General features: G+C 31.9%; 2 protein-coding genes across 6 annotated transcripts; one reads left to right on the forward strand and one right to left on the reverse strand.

Moving 5' to 3' along the window:
• Positions 1-1,921: 1,921 nt before the first annotated feature.
• Positions 1,922-8,150, forward strand: LOC108325496 (probable inorganic phosphate transporter 1-7). The gene is made up of 2 exons (XM_017558578.2): positions 1,922-2,018; positions 6,333-8,150. Exon 2 carries the CDS (start codon positions 6,399-6,401, stop codon positions 7,965-7,967), a length of 1,569 nt encoding a protein of 522 aa, XP_017414067.1. The 5' UTR covers positions 1,922-2,018; positions 6,333-6,398; the 3' UTR covers positions 7,968-8,150.
• Positions 8,151-10,946: 2,796 nt separating this feature from the next.
• On the reverse strand, positions 10,947-14,393 carry LOC108324259 (uncharacterized). 5 transcript variants are annotated; one of them, XM_017557160.2, is made up of 8 exons: positions 14,245-14,392; positions 14,063-14,157; positions 13,477-13,577; positions 12,778-12,847; positions 11,863-11,890; positions 11,723-11,783; positions 11,459-11,596; positions 10,949-11,103 (listed from the first exon to the last, which is right to left on the reverse strand). In XM_017557160.2, the coding sequence occupies exons 1-7, from the start codon at positions 14,255-14,257 to the stop codon at positions 11,491-11,493; spliced, it is 474 nt and encodes a 157-aa protein (XP_017412649.1). In that variant the 5' UTR covers positions 14,258-14,392; the 3' UTR covers positions 10,949-11,103; positions 11,459-11,490. The 5 variants fall into 5 exon arrangements, with proteins under 5 accessions (XP_017412652.1, XP_017412649.1, XP_017412648.1 ...); XM_017557163.2 differs by lacking the exon at positions 12,778-12,847 and having other exon boundaries at positions 10,947-11,103; positions 14,245-14,393; XM_017557159.2 differs by lacking the exon at positions 10,949-11,103 and having other exon boundaries at positions 11,206-11,596.
• Between the last annotated feature and the right edge of the window lie 1,036 nt (positions 14,394-15,429).

A 15,429-nucleotide genomic window follows, 5' to 3' on the forward strand; every position in this document is an offset into this window, starting at 1 on the left:
TTTATAACTATAATATAATATTTTATTATAACATTACTACTTAATATACCACAAATCAGTAAATATAATTAATTTAATTGTAATATAATATTTTGTTGTGAAATTATATTTGTAAAAAAGATTAAATACGATCAAACATAAACCCCGAATATTTTTGTTTTCTTACACACACTTTAAATTACATCAAACATATATTGCCAAGTCCGTTAATTTGAGTGATATTTTGTTTCTTCAAAATAAAAAGTCTCAAACTTGATTAAAGATTATCATAACAAATATGAGTAAGTAAAGAAAGGTAGATATTGGGTAGCAAAGAGAGTGAATAAAGGTTATTTGGTATATTATTTAAGAGAAAATAGATCAAACACATATCATATAAATATTTCTAGGTAGAAATACTTTTTATATAATTTTGACTTTAAGCCTTAATTGTTTTCTTGGAGTTAATCTGAACTTGTAAATGGTTGGGAAGTTATATTTGTACGCTTTATTGTTAGGTAAAATATTAATTGTTATTCCTTTGTTGATTGTTGTCTCTGAGTGGTAGTTTACGTCCTCATAATTGCAAGTGTAAATATATGGTTGGTGCTTGAGTTTATCTCTTTCACTGTGTAATTTATGTGTAAGTTGTCATGTCCATATAATCTTCTTTTATTTTTCCATCGACAATCTCAACCTAACATTAAATCCTAATGATCTCGTCCTATGTAACACAGAAGGATATAACAATGATAATGTTGCGCATGACGAAATCATTTAGGACTTAGTGTTGAGCTGAGGTTGTCGATGAAAAAAATAAAGAAAGATTATGTAGGATATGACAACTTACTGGGCACAAATTACACAGGTGGAAGAGATAAACTCAAGCACCAACCATTTATTTCCACTTGCAAATTTAAGGACATTAACTACCTTAGACAATGACTAGTTGCACGTGATGAGATATATAAGGATTTGAGATGCAAATTTCAATCCTTCAAAATCTAGTCGTGCAATACATGTCTCCTGATGCCTAGACCCATATTCAACAACAACATCCAAGCCCAACACTATACTGATTACAACAATCCAGTCTAGTCTAAGATCCACAATCCGAACAACAACAAAAAATATTATCAAAATTTTTATGATATGTTAATTATTAGGACTTTTCCTACATATTCAAACAATGTTTACTTTATTAATATTTTGTGTTATGTACTTACAATTGTTACATATTACTACTTGAATAATTTATGCTATTTCGTATTATGATAGAATATTGTAGAAAATTATGTTTAGTAAGTGGTAAGTATTGTATATCTTTGTTTTGGTAAAAATATTTATATTACTCACTACATTGGTAATTTATAGTTACCAATAGAAAAAATTTGTCAATAAAGTCATATGTTAAATTGCTTGTTTTATAAATAGAAATTTGTTAATAATGTCACAAATCAACGCTTTTCATAGAAAAATTCGTCAATAACACTAATTTAATAATGTTGTATGTGTAGTCGGTAATTACAAAAAAGATATGGTAGTTTTGTCTATCAATTTTTAGGCAAATAAATTATTGAAAAAATTTATGTAATTAATAATCCATCAAAAATTGTGAATTACGACTAATACTAACGGTAATACCATATTTTTTATTAACATTATAAAAAATATTGAACATTAATATTTCATTAAGAAAGTATTATTTAATTTGACAGACATTAATTAAAAAAATAATGTGTAATATTATAATTTGTTATCAAATTTTAATGAGAAAAAATAATAATACAAAAGGAAAGAACAGTTAGGAAAAAAGTTACTGTAAAAGTAAAATAGAATATAGGATTGAATGGAGTAACAAGAAAAGCAAAAGCAAAGGTATATGCCAGACGAATATCTCTGATTACACCTACTTTCTTACATTCCAGACTTGCTCATAAATAACTGCCTCTCAATTCATCTCTTTTCCTTACACTCAATTCTTTTCTTTTACTTTGTCCCTCCAAATTCATCTCAGATTCTGTGTAATATATCCGCAGGTCAGTTTCATAACTATTGTCTCTTTCCCTCTGCATATAGCTTGGGTATTTTATGCATTCAATCCTTTTGTTGTCTCATCAGATTCCCATGCATGCATTATGTGGCTAACATCATTATCTACACCATTATCAAACCTTTTACTTTTTCATCCACATTTTTGTTTTAGGAGATGCACATATCTCCTCTTTAAAATTTGAATTCATATGCAAATATTAGCATGGATTTGTTTCTGAAAAATGTTACTTGTATATAAGCATTAATTTATATCTATCTTGTTTACATTGTATATTACATATCATAGTGATTTTTCTTAGTGGAAAGGGTTACCTTCTGAGGTATATATATATATAGATATAATGATGACTATGAAAATGGTAATTTCCATGATTTTATTTCATTTTTTTAATTTTTTAACTTCTTACTTTTTTATTTAATCAATTCATCAGCCGTTAACTCTGACATTTAAAATGAGTTTATTAATTTATTTTAAGATAAATATTTTTGCAATAAGTAACAAATATTTTTGCAATAAGTAATAAGTATTTTATATTCCATAGTCACATTTAAAAAATCATATTACCTATTGATTAAGAATACCACATCAGATATATAATAACATCAGTATTCACATCATTTTGGACTGCTACGCAAAGAACTCTTTTGATTGAGTTGGAGAACGGAAAAACTTTGGTTCGGTAAACTTCTCTATCTCTTTCAAAACCAACCTAACATTAAAATATTGAATTATAAGCATCATATTTTGGTTGAAAACTATAGAAGACCTAATTCAAGGTAGTGTTCCGAGTATTGGAGAAGTACAAAATTGTGCCGTCTGTTATAATAAGAGAATATTGAAAATTAAATTGATTTTTATTTTTGATTAGTTTTCTTTATATATATTTTTCTTTTATATTTTGTAATAAAAGTATAACCAATTACAAATATGACAGATTATATAAATATAACTAAATACACTTAAAAATATGTTTAATATAACATTTGTAATTGGTGAAGTCCCATGACTTCTTTCGACACTTCTCTCTTGTCAAATCCTTCATAAAATTATTAACCTCAAATTTTTAAACTACTTTAACCTCTTCAATTATTTTTTTTCGTTCGGCAACATAATTACATATTGTATAAATGTTACTTACATATTATTCTAGTCCATATGTGAGGAACTTGAGATTGAAGAATTTGATAAGATGAGAAACTTCGTGCCTATGGAGTTAATTTCTCATTTTTAGCAGTTGAATTCTTATATTCTTGAATTTTCTTTTGACAAACAAAAAACAAGGTCCTTTTATATATATATATATATATATATATATATATATATATATATATATATATATGTTTCGCTTCATATTTATATAGTAGATTGTTAAAGTGACAACCCTTTTGAATACCCAAAGTGACAATCTTTTTTAATATACCCAAAGCATATGATTTATGTTGTTAGTTGTCAAAGTCATGACAGTTCTTTTGAATATGTCGAAATCTTATGTGATTATATAACAGTGTGTCTTACCTTTATTTTAATAATCTTTTCATTTATCATTGTTCTTCTTATACATTCTACATTGACACCCGTTGATGTTTTTTTAGTTGATATCATACTTTAAATTGAAATGCACCCTGCATACTTTTCAACATATCACATAAATCTCACAGTAATAAATATTTTAATTATTGATAAAACTATGGAAAAAAATAAATTTGTTGATAAATTAAAAATTATATTATTAATAAATTTTGACTATTGATAAATATTTTTTTTGTGAAATTTGTTGATAAAATTCATTGGTAATCTAGAATTGTTATTGTCAACAAATTTTTCTATTAAATGGCAATCAATTTTTTGCTTTGAATTTTGATTGTTTTGTAGTAAAATTTGTTCGTAAATCTTGATTGAATTTCTTAAAATTTACTTATAAGATATAATTTCATTATTGATAGATTTCTTTTTGTTGGTAAATTAGAATCAAATTAATTATAAATATGATAGAATAAGTTCATAAATTAATTAGAGATGTGTGAATAAAAGGAATATGACTCGACTCTCGACTTTGTCGACATGACTTGACCCTTATCTGGATTGACTCATCTCGATTCTTTTTCCTAGGCTGAGTTGGCTTAACATTCAGTCTGTGTTGACTCAATTCAACCTTCATAGTTAACTTATAATACTTGGACTCGACATGACTTGACTAACAAACTGAGGTTGACTCAGGTCAACCTTTATACTAAGTAAACTTGGCTCGATTCTTCAGCTTGAGCCAACTTAACTTAACTTTAAGCTCAAGTAACTTAACTCAACCTTTGACTTGAGCCAACTCGGTTCAATCTTCAATAGTGACTAACTCATCTCAACCTTTATATTGGGCCAACTTGACTTGATTTTTTAGCTCATAATGACTCATCTCAACATTCAGCCTCAATTGACTCGCCTCAATCTTGGGTCTAAACAAACTCGTCTCGACCATAGGTTAAGGTTGACTCAGCTTGCATTTTGGTCCAGGTCAACTTAGCTCAGCCTTCAGTCGGTCAAGTTGTCTTGATTCTTCAGCTTTGGCCAACTTGTCTTGATTTCAGCTTTGGCCAACTTGTCCTTACATTTATACTAGGTTGAATCATCTCATATCTTTGACCCAGGTTGACACAACTCAACTTTTAGCATGGGCTGACTTAGTCTTAGCTTTAGCGCGAGCCAACATGGTTTGATCTTTTGGATCAGGCCCTTAGACTCAACTTTTGACTTAGTTTGACTCTTCTCAATTTTTGACTTGGGTCGATTAGACTCGACTTTTAGTCCTAACCAACTCGTCTTGATTCTTTAAATTAGGTCAACTCAACTCGATTTTTCAACTTGACCGACTTGCGTTGACCTTTGGCCCTTGATGACTCGATTCTACAGTTTGACTTAGACTTACTCGCCTTGACCTTCAACGTGAGTAAATAGGTCTTGACCTTTGACCTGGATCAACATGACTTGATCATTCGACTTGGGTTGACTCAGTTTGATTGTTCGACTCACATTAACTCAATTCAACTTTTGGGTTGGACAAACTCGACTCTACTTAGGTCGATTTAGCTTAACCTTTATCTTAAATCAACTTAACTCAACTTTCGATCCAAACCGACTCTATTCATGACCTTAGACTTGAGACGAATGGACCCAATATAATCTTCAATCACCTTAGCTCAATTTAGATGCACCATAATTTTTTATTTTCAAAATCCAAAAAGTAATACAATCTAAATCCAATTATATTAACTAGACTTAAAATCTAAAAATATAAATTTGGATTTAAGAAAAATCTTTTAAGTAAACTTAAAGTGACATAATTTAAATTATTATGAATTAAATTTCATAAATTTGGATATTTTGTCGAAATTTAGATTTTTTGTTCTTATGTTTAACAAAATTTTATAATAAAATGAGATTAAGGTAATTTGAAGATTATTTTTTGTTCTTTTTATTTTAATTTATTTTTACATACATTATTTAGTACACTAGTAAATATTTAAAGATTATAATTAACTCTTAAAATTTTCTATAAAAATGCTTTCACAAGAAAATCATTAAATAAAAATTAAGTTTAGAGACCAAAATAAAAATGCTATATAAAAATTATAATTGATTTGTAAATTGAAATCTAAATTAGTCTCCTTACCAAGGTTTTAGCTATTTACTGTCATGGATTCAAAATTAGTTTTTACTATTAAATTAGAAACTAATTTAGACAATAATTTCTTAGTAATTAAAATTTAGTAGTCAGTGTTAGAGATTAATTTAAACTTTAATTCATAAATTAGTTATAATATTTTATTTAGAGACTATTTTAGATAACAATAATTTTTAGTTTATGAATAGTTTTTAAAATAATCAATATAATAAGTAAGTATTTTTTGTCTTTGAAATTAATTGTTATTTAATGATTTTTTTTACTGTTTAACCATTAAAAAATGTAAAAAGAGCACTAAATATTCTTTATGAACCTTCATTAATCTCTTGCAATAACAAGTTATTCAACGGGTATACTGGTTAAAAAGCTTTACCATTACTGTATTGTTTAAGGAGAAATCTGTAAGAAATTGGATTATCTCCTTGCGTAACCGAGGTATTTTCTATGGTTCTAGCGGCGTGGTATGTAGTATAATCCATTATTGTTTTGTGAGAGATTTAAATAAGAAAAAAAAAATTGAAGTAAAAAGAAATTTAATTTGATGAGCCAGTTTTATAGAGTAGACTTAAGGTTAAATTTATTATCTTAATACAAGTTTAACTTTGTACATTGTAATGGTTTCAGTTTTTTACAGAGAAGTAAAGATATTTGGCGTGAGAGGAAGGGAGGGAGAAGAAAAGCTTGGTAAGTATGGCGAAGGAGCAGGTTCAGGTGCTAAATGCCCTGGACACGGCAAAAACGCAATGGTATCATTTCACAGCAATCATCGTTTCAGGAATGGGCTTCTTCACCGATGCCTACGATCTGTTCTGTATATCACTTGTCACAAAGCTCCTTGGTCGCATTTACTACCACGTTGATGGGGCTGCAGACCCTGGATCACTGCCTCCAAATGTGTCAGCTGCTGTTAACGGTGTAGCTTTTGTTGGAACACTTTCTGGGCAGCTCTTCTTCGGATGGCTCGGTGACAAAATGGGTCGAAAAAAGGTTTATGGCATGACACTCATGCTTATGGTATTAGCCTCTATTGCTTCAGGTCTTTCCTTCGGAAGTGATGCAAAGACTGTGATGACAACTCTTTGCTTCTTCCGCTTCTGGCTTGGTTTTGGCATTGGTGGAGACTACCCTCTTTCAGCCACCATAATGTCTGAGTATTCTAACAAGAAGACTCGTGGTGCCTTCATTGCTGCCGTGTTTGCCATGCAGGGTTTTGGAATATTGGCAGGAGGTATGTTTGGAATCATAGTATCATCTGTATTCATGGCCAAGTATGATGTTCCATCATACGAGGTTGATCCCTTGGGTTCAACTGTTCCACAATCAGACTATCTTTGGAGGATAATTCTGATGGTGGGAGCACTTCCTGCTGCCTTGACTTATTATTGGAGACTAGAGATGCCAGAAACTGCACGCTACACTGCATTGGTTGCCAAGAATATGGAGAAGGCTGCAGCAGATATGTCTAAGGTTATGCAGTTGGAGATTCAACCTGAGCCAAAGAAGGAAGATGAACAAAATTCATATGGATTGTTCTCCAAGGAATTCATGAATCGACATGGACTTCATCTGCTTGGAACCACAAGCACATGGTTCTTTCTTGACATTGCATTCTACAGCCAAAATCTGTTCCAAAAGGATATATTCAGCGCAATTGGTTGGATTCCTCCAGCAAAGACCATGAATGCGCTTGAGGAGGTTTTCAGAATTGCAAGGGCTCAAACTCTCATTGCTCTCTGCAGTACAGTTCCGGGATATTGGTTCACTGTGGCCTTCATTGATATCATAGGAAGATTTACCATTCAGTTGATGGGGTTCTTCTTTATGATTGTCTTCATGTTTGCTCTTGCAATTCCGTATGACCACTGGACCCTTAAGGAGAACCGAATTGGATTTGTGGTCATTTACTCTCTCATCTTTTTCTTTGCAAACTTTGGGCCCAATGCAACCACATTTGTTGTGCCAGCAGAGATTTTCCCAGCTAGGTTTAGATCCACTTGCCATGGAATATCTTCAGCATCTGGGAAGCTTGGAGCCATAGTTGGTTCATTCGGGTTTTTGTACTTGGCACAGAATAAGGATCCAAGTAAAACAGATGCAGGGTACCCTGCAGGTATTGGTGTGAAAAACTCATTGATGGTGTTAGGAATGGTTAACGTATTAGGCTTCATTTTTACCTTCCTCGTGCCTGAGTCAAAGGGTAGATCTTTGGAAGAGATTTCGGGAGAGCAAGAAGAGGAAGTTCAAGAAACCAAAGCATAATATCAGTAATCGCCACTGCAGAAGTAAAACGGTTGCATGCAGCAACAGAATAATGCATTATCATGTTGTAATAGTAGTGATATACCAAGAATATGCATTAGTAATAGAAACCTTAAGTGTTGTTTTGTTCTGTATATTTTGGAAATAGGAACGTGTAGTTCCGGCAATAATGTGTTAACAGTATCTGTCTATGTTGTTTTCTTCAAAACGCTGATATTAACTTAAAGATCACGTAATGCATGGGTTAATTTTAATAATTTTGCTTGTAGTTTATGAATAATTATGAGAAGGCCTCACTTTGGATACAATATAGGTTATTATTCTCTAAGGCGTATATAAAATTGAGAGATCATTTTAAATTTTATAGTCTAATATCTTAAATGTCTGTAACTTATTTAGATCTCTCTTCATCCATGGATTGAGTTGATTGGTCAAAATTTGTAACATTGTAATATAATAACCATCCAAATATCTTAACTATTTTAGAATTACTGAGTTAGAAATAAATTTCAACTGATCAAGTCTTTTGGAGGGAGGTTAGTCTTTTGATAATATGCTGTCTTTGAAGAATGCATTATATCTTCTCTTGAATATTTATTCAAACATATTTTTCGGTGGTAGGGATGATAGGAGGAAGATAAATAGGTTTTGTGTTGGCAAAAGGAGGATGGGGTAGGGATATAAAACATTCAGAGATTTTGATTTAACATTGTGAGGGAAGCGGTGTTGGAGATTGAAAATGGAATATCACTTATTTTTTCTTTCTCTGTCTCTCTTCTTATCACATCATATAATTTATAAACATATCATTTTTATTATCTTTTAAGTGTATATTAGGTGTTAATGCACCTTTTTAATGTCCATGAACCATTTTCAGTTTAAGGAAGGGAATAAGAGTGGAAGGATATTCAAAGGTTAGAAGCAAGTTGTAATGGTAGAAATACGTTAAGTGACAAGTATGTAACAGGAACAAGACAGGGGGAAAGAGGGACACTGTTCTCGAAGGGAAAAGGTGATAGTGAAAGGCTATTGGAAACAAAATACTCTAGATTGTTTTGCTTAAGAACAACATAGGACGCAAAGGTGTGTGATGAGCGTGGGTTTGGAGTTGGTATAGAAGGTTGTTTTAGTGGGAAAAGGAATTACATTGAGATTCACCTCGAGAGACTGAAAGGAAAACTAAGGGATGTTAATAGGGTTGTGATGACAATCTCTTGACTAGATTGGGTCAAAACTAAAGGAAAAGTCATGGAGGTAGTCATGGCACTACCACAGAATTGGAGACCTAAAAATACTTAAAAAGAGTATTATGATACAAAATTGACAACATAATAATACTCTAAATCAAAGGTGAATACAAGAATGGGAGACACCTCTATTTATAGGCTAAGGGTGTCTCCTTATTTGTAGAAGCTAGACATAAAAGACTCACCTTGACTAGGTTGGAAAGTAAGGAGAAATCCTCTCTAATAAGAGGGAGACAAGTGGTGAAAGTCATCTCTAATGAGTGGGTGACATGTGACTACAATCTTTGGAAAATCCTCTCAATTCCTAGAGTGACATGTGACTAGTTAGGGAGAAAACCTCTCCAAAGGGAGAAGGACACATGATATGATCATTCATCCCTCCTTGTCCACCAAGTAAGCTAAAAATGTTGAACCCTTGGTCAACACATGGCTTTGGACGTCCCCTCTAGGTCAACAATGAGCCTTAGGCCTTTGTTGACTTAAGTGGTCAAAACTCTATTCTACTTGGTCCAAAATACAAGGCCCAAATAAAATCCTACATTATTAGGTCCATAATACAAAGTCCAAATAAATTCTTAGACTAATATGCCCAAATACATGGTCAAAAATTATTCCATGATAGTCCAAGAAAAGAAAAACTTGACTTCATTATGACTTGAACTCAAGCCCACATTCTAGTCAAGGGCCCATTACCCATGGTATAGCGAGAAAGATCCAATAAAAACTTGAAGATAGATCAAAGGAGCTCCAAGCCCTATATATTCAATTGCAGTGTGTAGGACTAGACATTAATGGTGATCCAATAGCAGTTCGGTAACGAGTGGAGCAATATATCCAACAAATAACAAATATCTCAATAGCAAGTAACATAATAGGCCAAATAAACAAAAAAATTGTTAAGATAAGTTTTAGTCTATGACTCTAATATCATGTTAAAGAGTGGACATCAATTCTTATAAAATCGACTTGTAAGATAGAATTTACATTCTGCCTTTATCAATAGTAGATAAGAAACTTCCACCAATTAAGAGTGAAAACTAAAAAATAGTGAAAAGTCTGCAAGTAATTTAGTGTTAAAGAATAGTTTGTGTTTTAATATAATGAGGAGATTAATAGGACTTTTAAAAACAATGATACTGTATATTAGTATAAGGAACACTTGTTTGCAATTGAATTTTGATTAGTGAAATTTTATAAGAATTTTATTATATTTATTTTTATAACGATAATAATAAATATTAAACATCTTTTAATGAAGACTATTAAAAGGTCTAATAATTGGTCTCTCATCATTTTTCCCTTACATAAAAAATTTTTAAGAAAAATGGAAAAAAAAAAATCAAGAACCGAAAGCGTATAAATTTATTAAAAATAAAAATATATCAATCACAATTGAACCATGACATTTCATTAAAGAAACACCTGTACCTAATAGATATCAAAAAACAGTAAGGACCAAAGCAAATCAACGTTCATATTCAGAATCAAAATGGAAATATTTTTATTAAGACTAATAAGAAAAATTCACAGGGGAAAAAATTATTTAAATCCTGATAAAAATGTGTATCAACTAACATGAAATTACTTCCGGTCAAATTAAGTCAAAGACCATCCATAACCGACTTAATTGTCTCAGGAAGTTACTTATAAAAAGAAAGTCCTTCAATTGAAATTCGAAGATATGATAAGAGAATGAAAAATAGCAAAAAGTTTGGATCTATTCCTCAACAAATACTCTTAATATGAAATAGAAAAACGAAGGTAATGTATCCTATAAATAAAAATGAACTCATATATCTCGATTAGTTGAAAGTTTTTAAATGTTCATTTGCGCAAATTCATATATCTCCAGCTGCAATCAATGCCACTGTTGCAACTGCAACATTAAACTGCAAAGATACAATGTTCAAATGGTCACTCTACTACTATGCCGTCATAGCGTGCCAAAACCTCAAAAGACAGTAGAAAAAATCAATTTACAGGCACCAGAATTCAAATTAGTTAACTTTATTTTCTTGTTCTGTACAGCATTACAACAACACTAACAAATCTTCACTAGCCAATTAAAACTTGTGCAAAGAAAAATTTTCTGTATCCTGGCTGACTTGCAACACAGCAGGTCACCCATGCCTTCCACTAAGGCTGAGTATGTGGCATTTGTTCCCCCAAATGTGCAAAATTCACAAGTATTAGGACTAGATGAATATATACATTCAATGAGAGGAACTGGAAAGCAACAAGTACCAATCTATTCGGTACGGAAGCAGAGCTTTCAATCACAAGGTCAGGTCAGGATCATCTTCATAATCAAAATCTTGTTCACTAGAAGCCCTTGCTCTTTTTGCATCTCTCGACCCACCTCTACCCTTCTTTGGTTTTCCCCTATACACATGCAGACATTTTAGTTCATACAGCATGAATTCTTTACATATTTGCAATGATTTATGGAAAGTTTCTGTGATGTAATTTAATAGCTAGTTAATTAAGATACAATAGTTGAAAGCTTACTGTCCATTAGCATAAATTCCTCCACCTTTTGAACGACCAGGACCATAATCTGATCTACCATCTGAGATAAAAAGAAACACAATAAATAAACGAATTTCAAGCCAAGAAAGAAATTGAAACCCTGGCCTATATAAACTCACCATCTCGCCCAGCTGCAAGCTCTTCTGCCTATAGTAAAGTACATAAAATGCATGTCAAGTCAGAAATAACCTTGTTGTCAAAAGATGGAAGGATCAGAATTGGACATGGAAAATCAGAATTGGGAGAAAGAAAACATAAAAGGGTGATTCATTTTATGGATTGCGTGTCAATAGATGGAAGGATCAGGCCCAGTAAAAGGATCCAGAGTTGGATAGCTTAGAAATTTATGTTCACCAACTTCAAACATTGATGCATCCTATTCGTCCCAAAAGATGCTATTATTTCTTAATCAATCTTTAGATTTGGATAGTCGAGTTTGAAGATTTCAAATTATGTAATATTCAAATTTGTTAACAAGTAAGATGCCTTGGAAATCAAATGATAGGACAGGATCTGATCTAAGCACATATATAACATTTGATTCCACGTGCTAACTGTATAAAATGAAAACGTAGTCACGTATATGAAAGTCTAATATGAATCTCTAATTCAATAATTGTTTTATATTTCTATAAAAGTAAGCCTCTGAAATGTTTTCTGATCAAAATTGATCACAATGGTATCATCGGATCAGTTTCCCAAACTTCCTAACTGAGCTCTGCTTTGCCAATTCTTTTGGCTGTGGATTAAATCATGTTAGCACAGAATCATGGATGTACTTTAGCCCAAAATCAAGAAGCACCAACATGTCCTAATCACTCTCTCTTCCCAGAAGTTGGCATGATAATCATTATCAAACAAAAGTACAATGTTATGACCATTTTTTTAACAAGGATGTAAAAACTTAACAACAGATGAAATGCACAAAGATATATTTCTACTATCCCTACTTAGAAAACACATAAAGCATTTGCTAATGCATGTCCTTTCTTATATTCCTGGTTGAAGCTTATCACTTAATATCAGAAGCATACCGCTGGTGATGTCACTGAAGATAATGAAAAGAGTCTATCTTCAGGCTGAAACTTTCTAGACCTTTTCAAGCTGCAATGTAGAAATTTGATTCACTAATGTCATGCAAACATCAACATGGTGCCAAACTAGGATAAAATTTATATCTCAATTAAAACAAATGAAAACATGCATGAAAAAAAATTAAGTCATCTCAGAGACTTCCATACATAAAAACACATGTAAATTAATTATAAGAAAATAATAATGAATAAAAAGACACACTTCATGAAGTATCCGTGCTTCTCAAGATTTTGAACAATTCTATTTCAGAGTAAAAGAAATTGGTCAATTTCGATTACTAATGAATCTAGACCTGTCCCAGAAATGTATCAATTGATGTGGAATATCAGGAATCAATACAAGTTACCAAAACTATGAGTTAGCTTTTCCCAACCATCAATGAATCAAGATTACAGAACATCTATATTAAGGCCCAATAAATATGGCGCGTGATCAAGTATATAACAGATCACCACACTTGAAAAGCACATCCTCACAGATTCTGGCTATGGATTCTTTTCAGCAGAAATAAAATGAACCCCAGACACTACAAGCATCGAAGGAAAAGGCTGTTTGATTATGAGAACTTGATATAGGGAAAAAAATCATTACAGTCTAGAAAAAAGAAAGAACGAGAGAAAGTGAGAAGAAATTCATACAGTGCAGTGTTCTTCGATGACGATAAGAAACCTTCAAATCCTTTTAATACATTTCCACACTGTCCAGGGTCCTGTAAATAACTTGTCTCCATATCATAGACCTGTGTGTTTAGAAAATGTCAACAACTACTTCCTACAGAGCACACGAAATGTTCTTTTCAGCAGCTTAAGTTCACTTAGTTATGTCAATTTGATGAACTTGAGCAAGGGGGTGGGGTTTGGGCATCACTATATACCCAATTCAACAAGAAACCTCAATTCCATATAATTTAAAACCATCAGGGTTAAAGAGTATAAATTGCCAAGTACCAGTCACGAGATTATACATGAAAACGATATATTGGAGTACATGCCGTGCCCATTTTAGGTTAAATTACACGTTACCCAATTATTGCACACGGAATCAATCGACAAACCCAACAAAAAACACACTTTTCATGAGTGAAAAATTAAACAATTTATAACAAAAATCACAATTTTATAGGAACAAATAAAATTAATAAAGTGTAGCCGGATAAAGAAAGAGACATTTTTACTCCTTTCGAAACAACCAAAGGAACCCAGATGGCAATGTTAAAAAAATTACCTGCTTCTCAATGTTGCGAAGCTCCTCGTGAAGCTTGGCTCTCCTACTAAGAAGAGAAGCTAACATTGCGGACGGGTTCACCGTACCCTTTTGTCCTAAAACAGGGCATTCCGTTATAGGTTTAATAATCCATAAACAAAATCAATTAAATTCGGAGAGTGGGGGAAATATTGGGTTATTACCTTCGGATTCCATGTTCGAGAGAACTACAGGGGAATGTAAGAAAGGAAGAAGACAAAAAGAAACCCTAAATACCCAATTTCGTCTCAGGATTCACTGGAGGCTGTTTTCGTTTTCAGTTCGTTTTCTAAACTTGGAGGATTAACCAATCATATTACGCCACGTCACATGCTGGTGAGAGAATTAAAAACGAGTGAATAGAACTTAAGAAAAATGATAGAAGCATTCTTCCTACACCTCCGTAATTTTGCTCTGCACCTCTAACTTTATTTAAAAAAACTAATTTTATCCATTTGTGCGCTCTAGTATAACTAAGAATCTTTAATAAAAAAAATTCTCTATCAATTTTAAAAATTGAGATCCTAATCTCTTTCGTCTCACATTTACTCTTTTTCATTGTTTTTTCCTCTTTTCTATTTTCTTCCATCACTTTCACTCTCTTTCTCATATTCCTTCTTCTTATTCTCCTTTCTTGCGTCTTTTCCTTTCTTCTCTTTCGTGTTTGCTTTGTCCGCACTTCCTTCTTCTTGTTTTAATTTTGCGATGGTGGCACATGATGGTGGTGTGGTAGTTCTAACTAATTGTGGTAGTCTTATACTTGGTGTTTAGCTTAGTTAAGTTAAAAGATCTAGTCAATTGACTAATGTTGAGTCTAGAAGTGGTTGATACTCGTATAATATTTGTTAAATATTAGTGAAATTTCTTGAAAGGATTTAAGGAAGAATTGGCCGTAGTTAAGGTTGGAGTGAACTATTATAAAAATACGTGTGTTATTATTTTGTCTTATAAAAGTTTTCCTAAAAGTTCTTTTAAACACACAAGTGTCTAACAACTATTGCATATTGTCTAATCCTACAAAAAGACATTAAATGTTGTTTTGCAAAAAGATTTTAAAAAATTATTCAACGATCCCCTCTTTTTCTAGTGTTTTCTTGTGTTTCACGGTGCTTCTTCCCCAAGATCATTCAACATAAGAACACACTAATGTAGATAAGACTTTATATGACAAGTAAAATGATGTTTTATGATAAGTGTTCTAGTGTTATAGTTACGGGAGTCATAGAAAGTTCATTATTTCCATGTCGTAGCGAAAACCTCTCATAGTAAATAAGACTTATTATAATAGGTAAACGAGTAATAGTCATACTAAATTCAAATTATTATGACACATTTTTGAAAACCTGTCA

Source organism: Vigna angularis, chromosome 3 (genome assembly GCF_016808095.1).
Source record: "Vigna angularis cultivar LongXiaoDou No.4 chromosome 3, ASM1680809v1, whole genome shotgun sequence".
In the NCBI taxonomy this organism is placed as follows: Eukaryota; Viridiplantae; Streptophyta; class Magnoliopsida; order Fabales; family Fabaceae; genus Vigna; species Vigna angularis.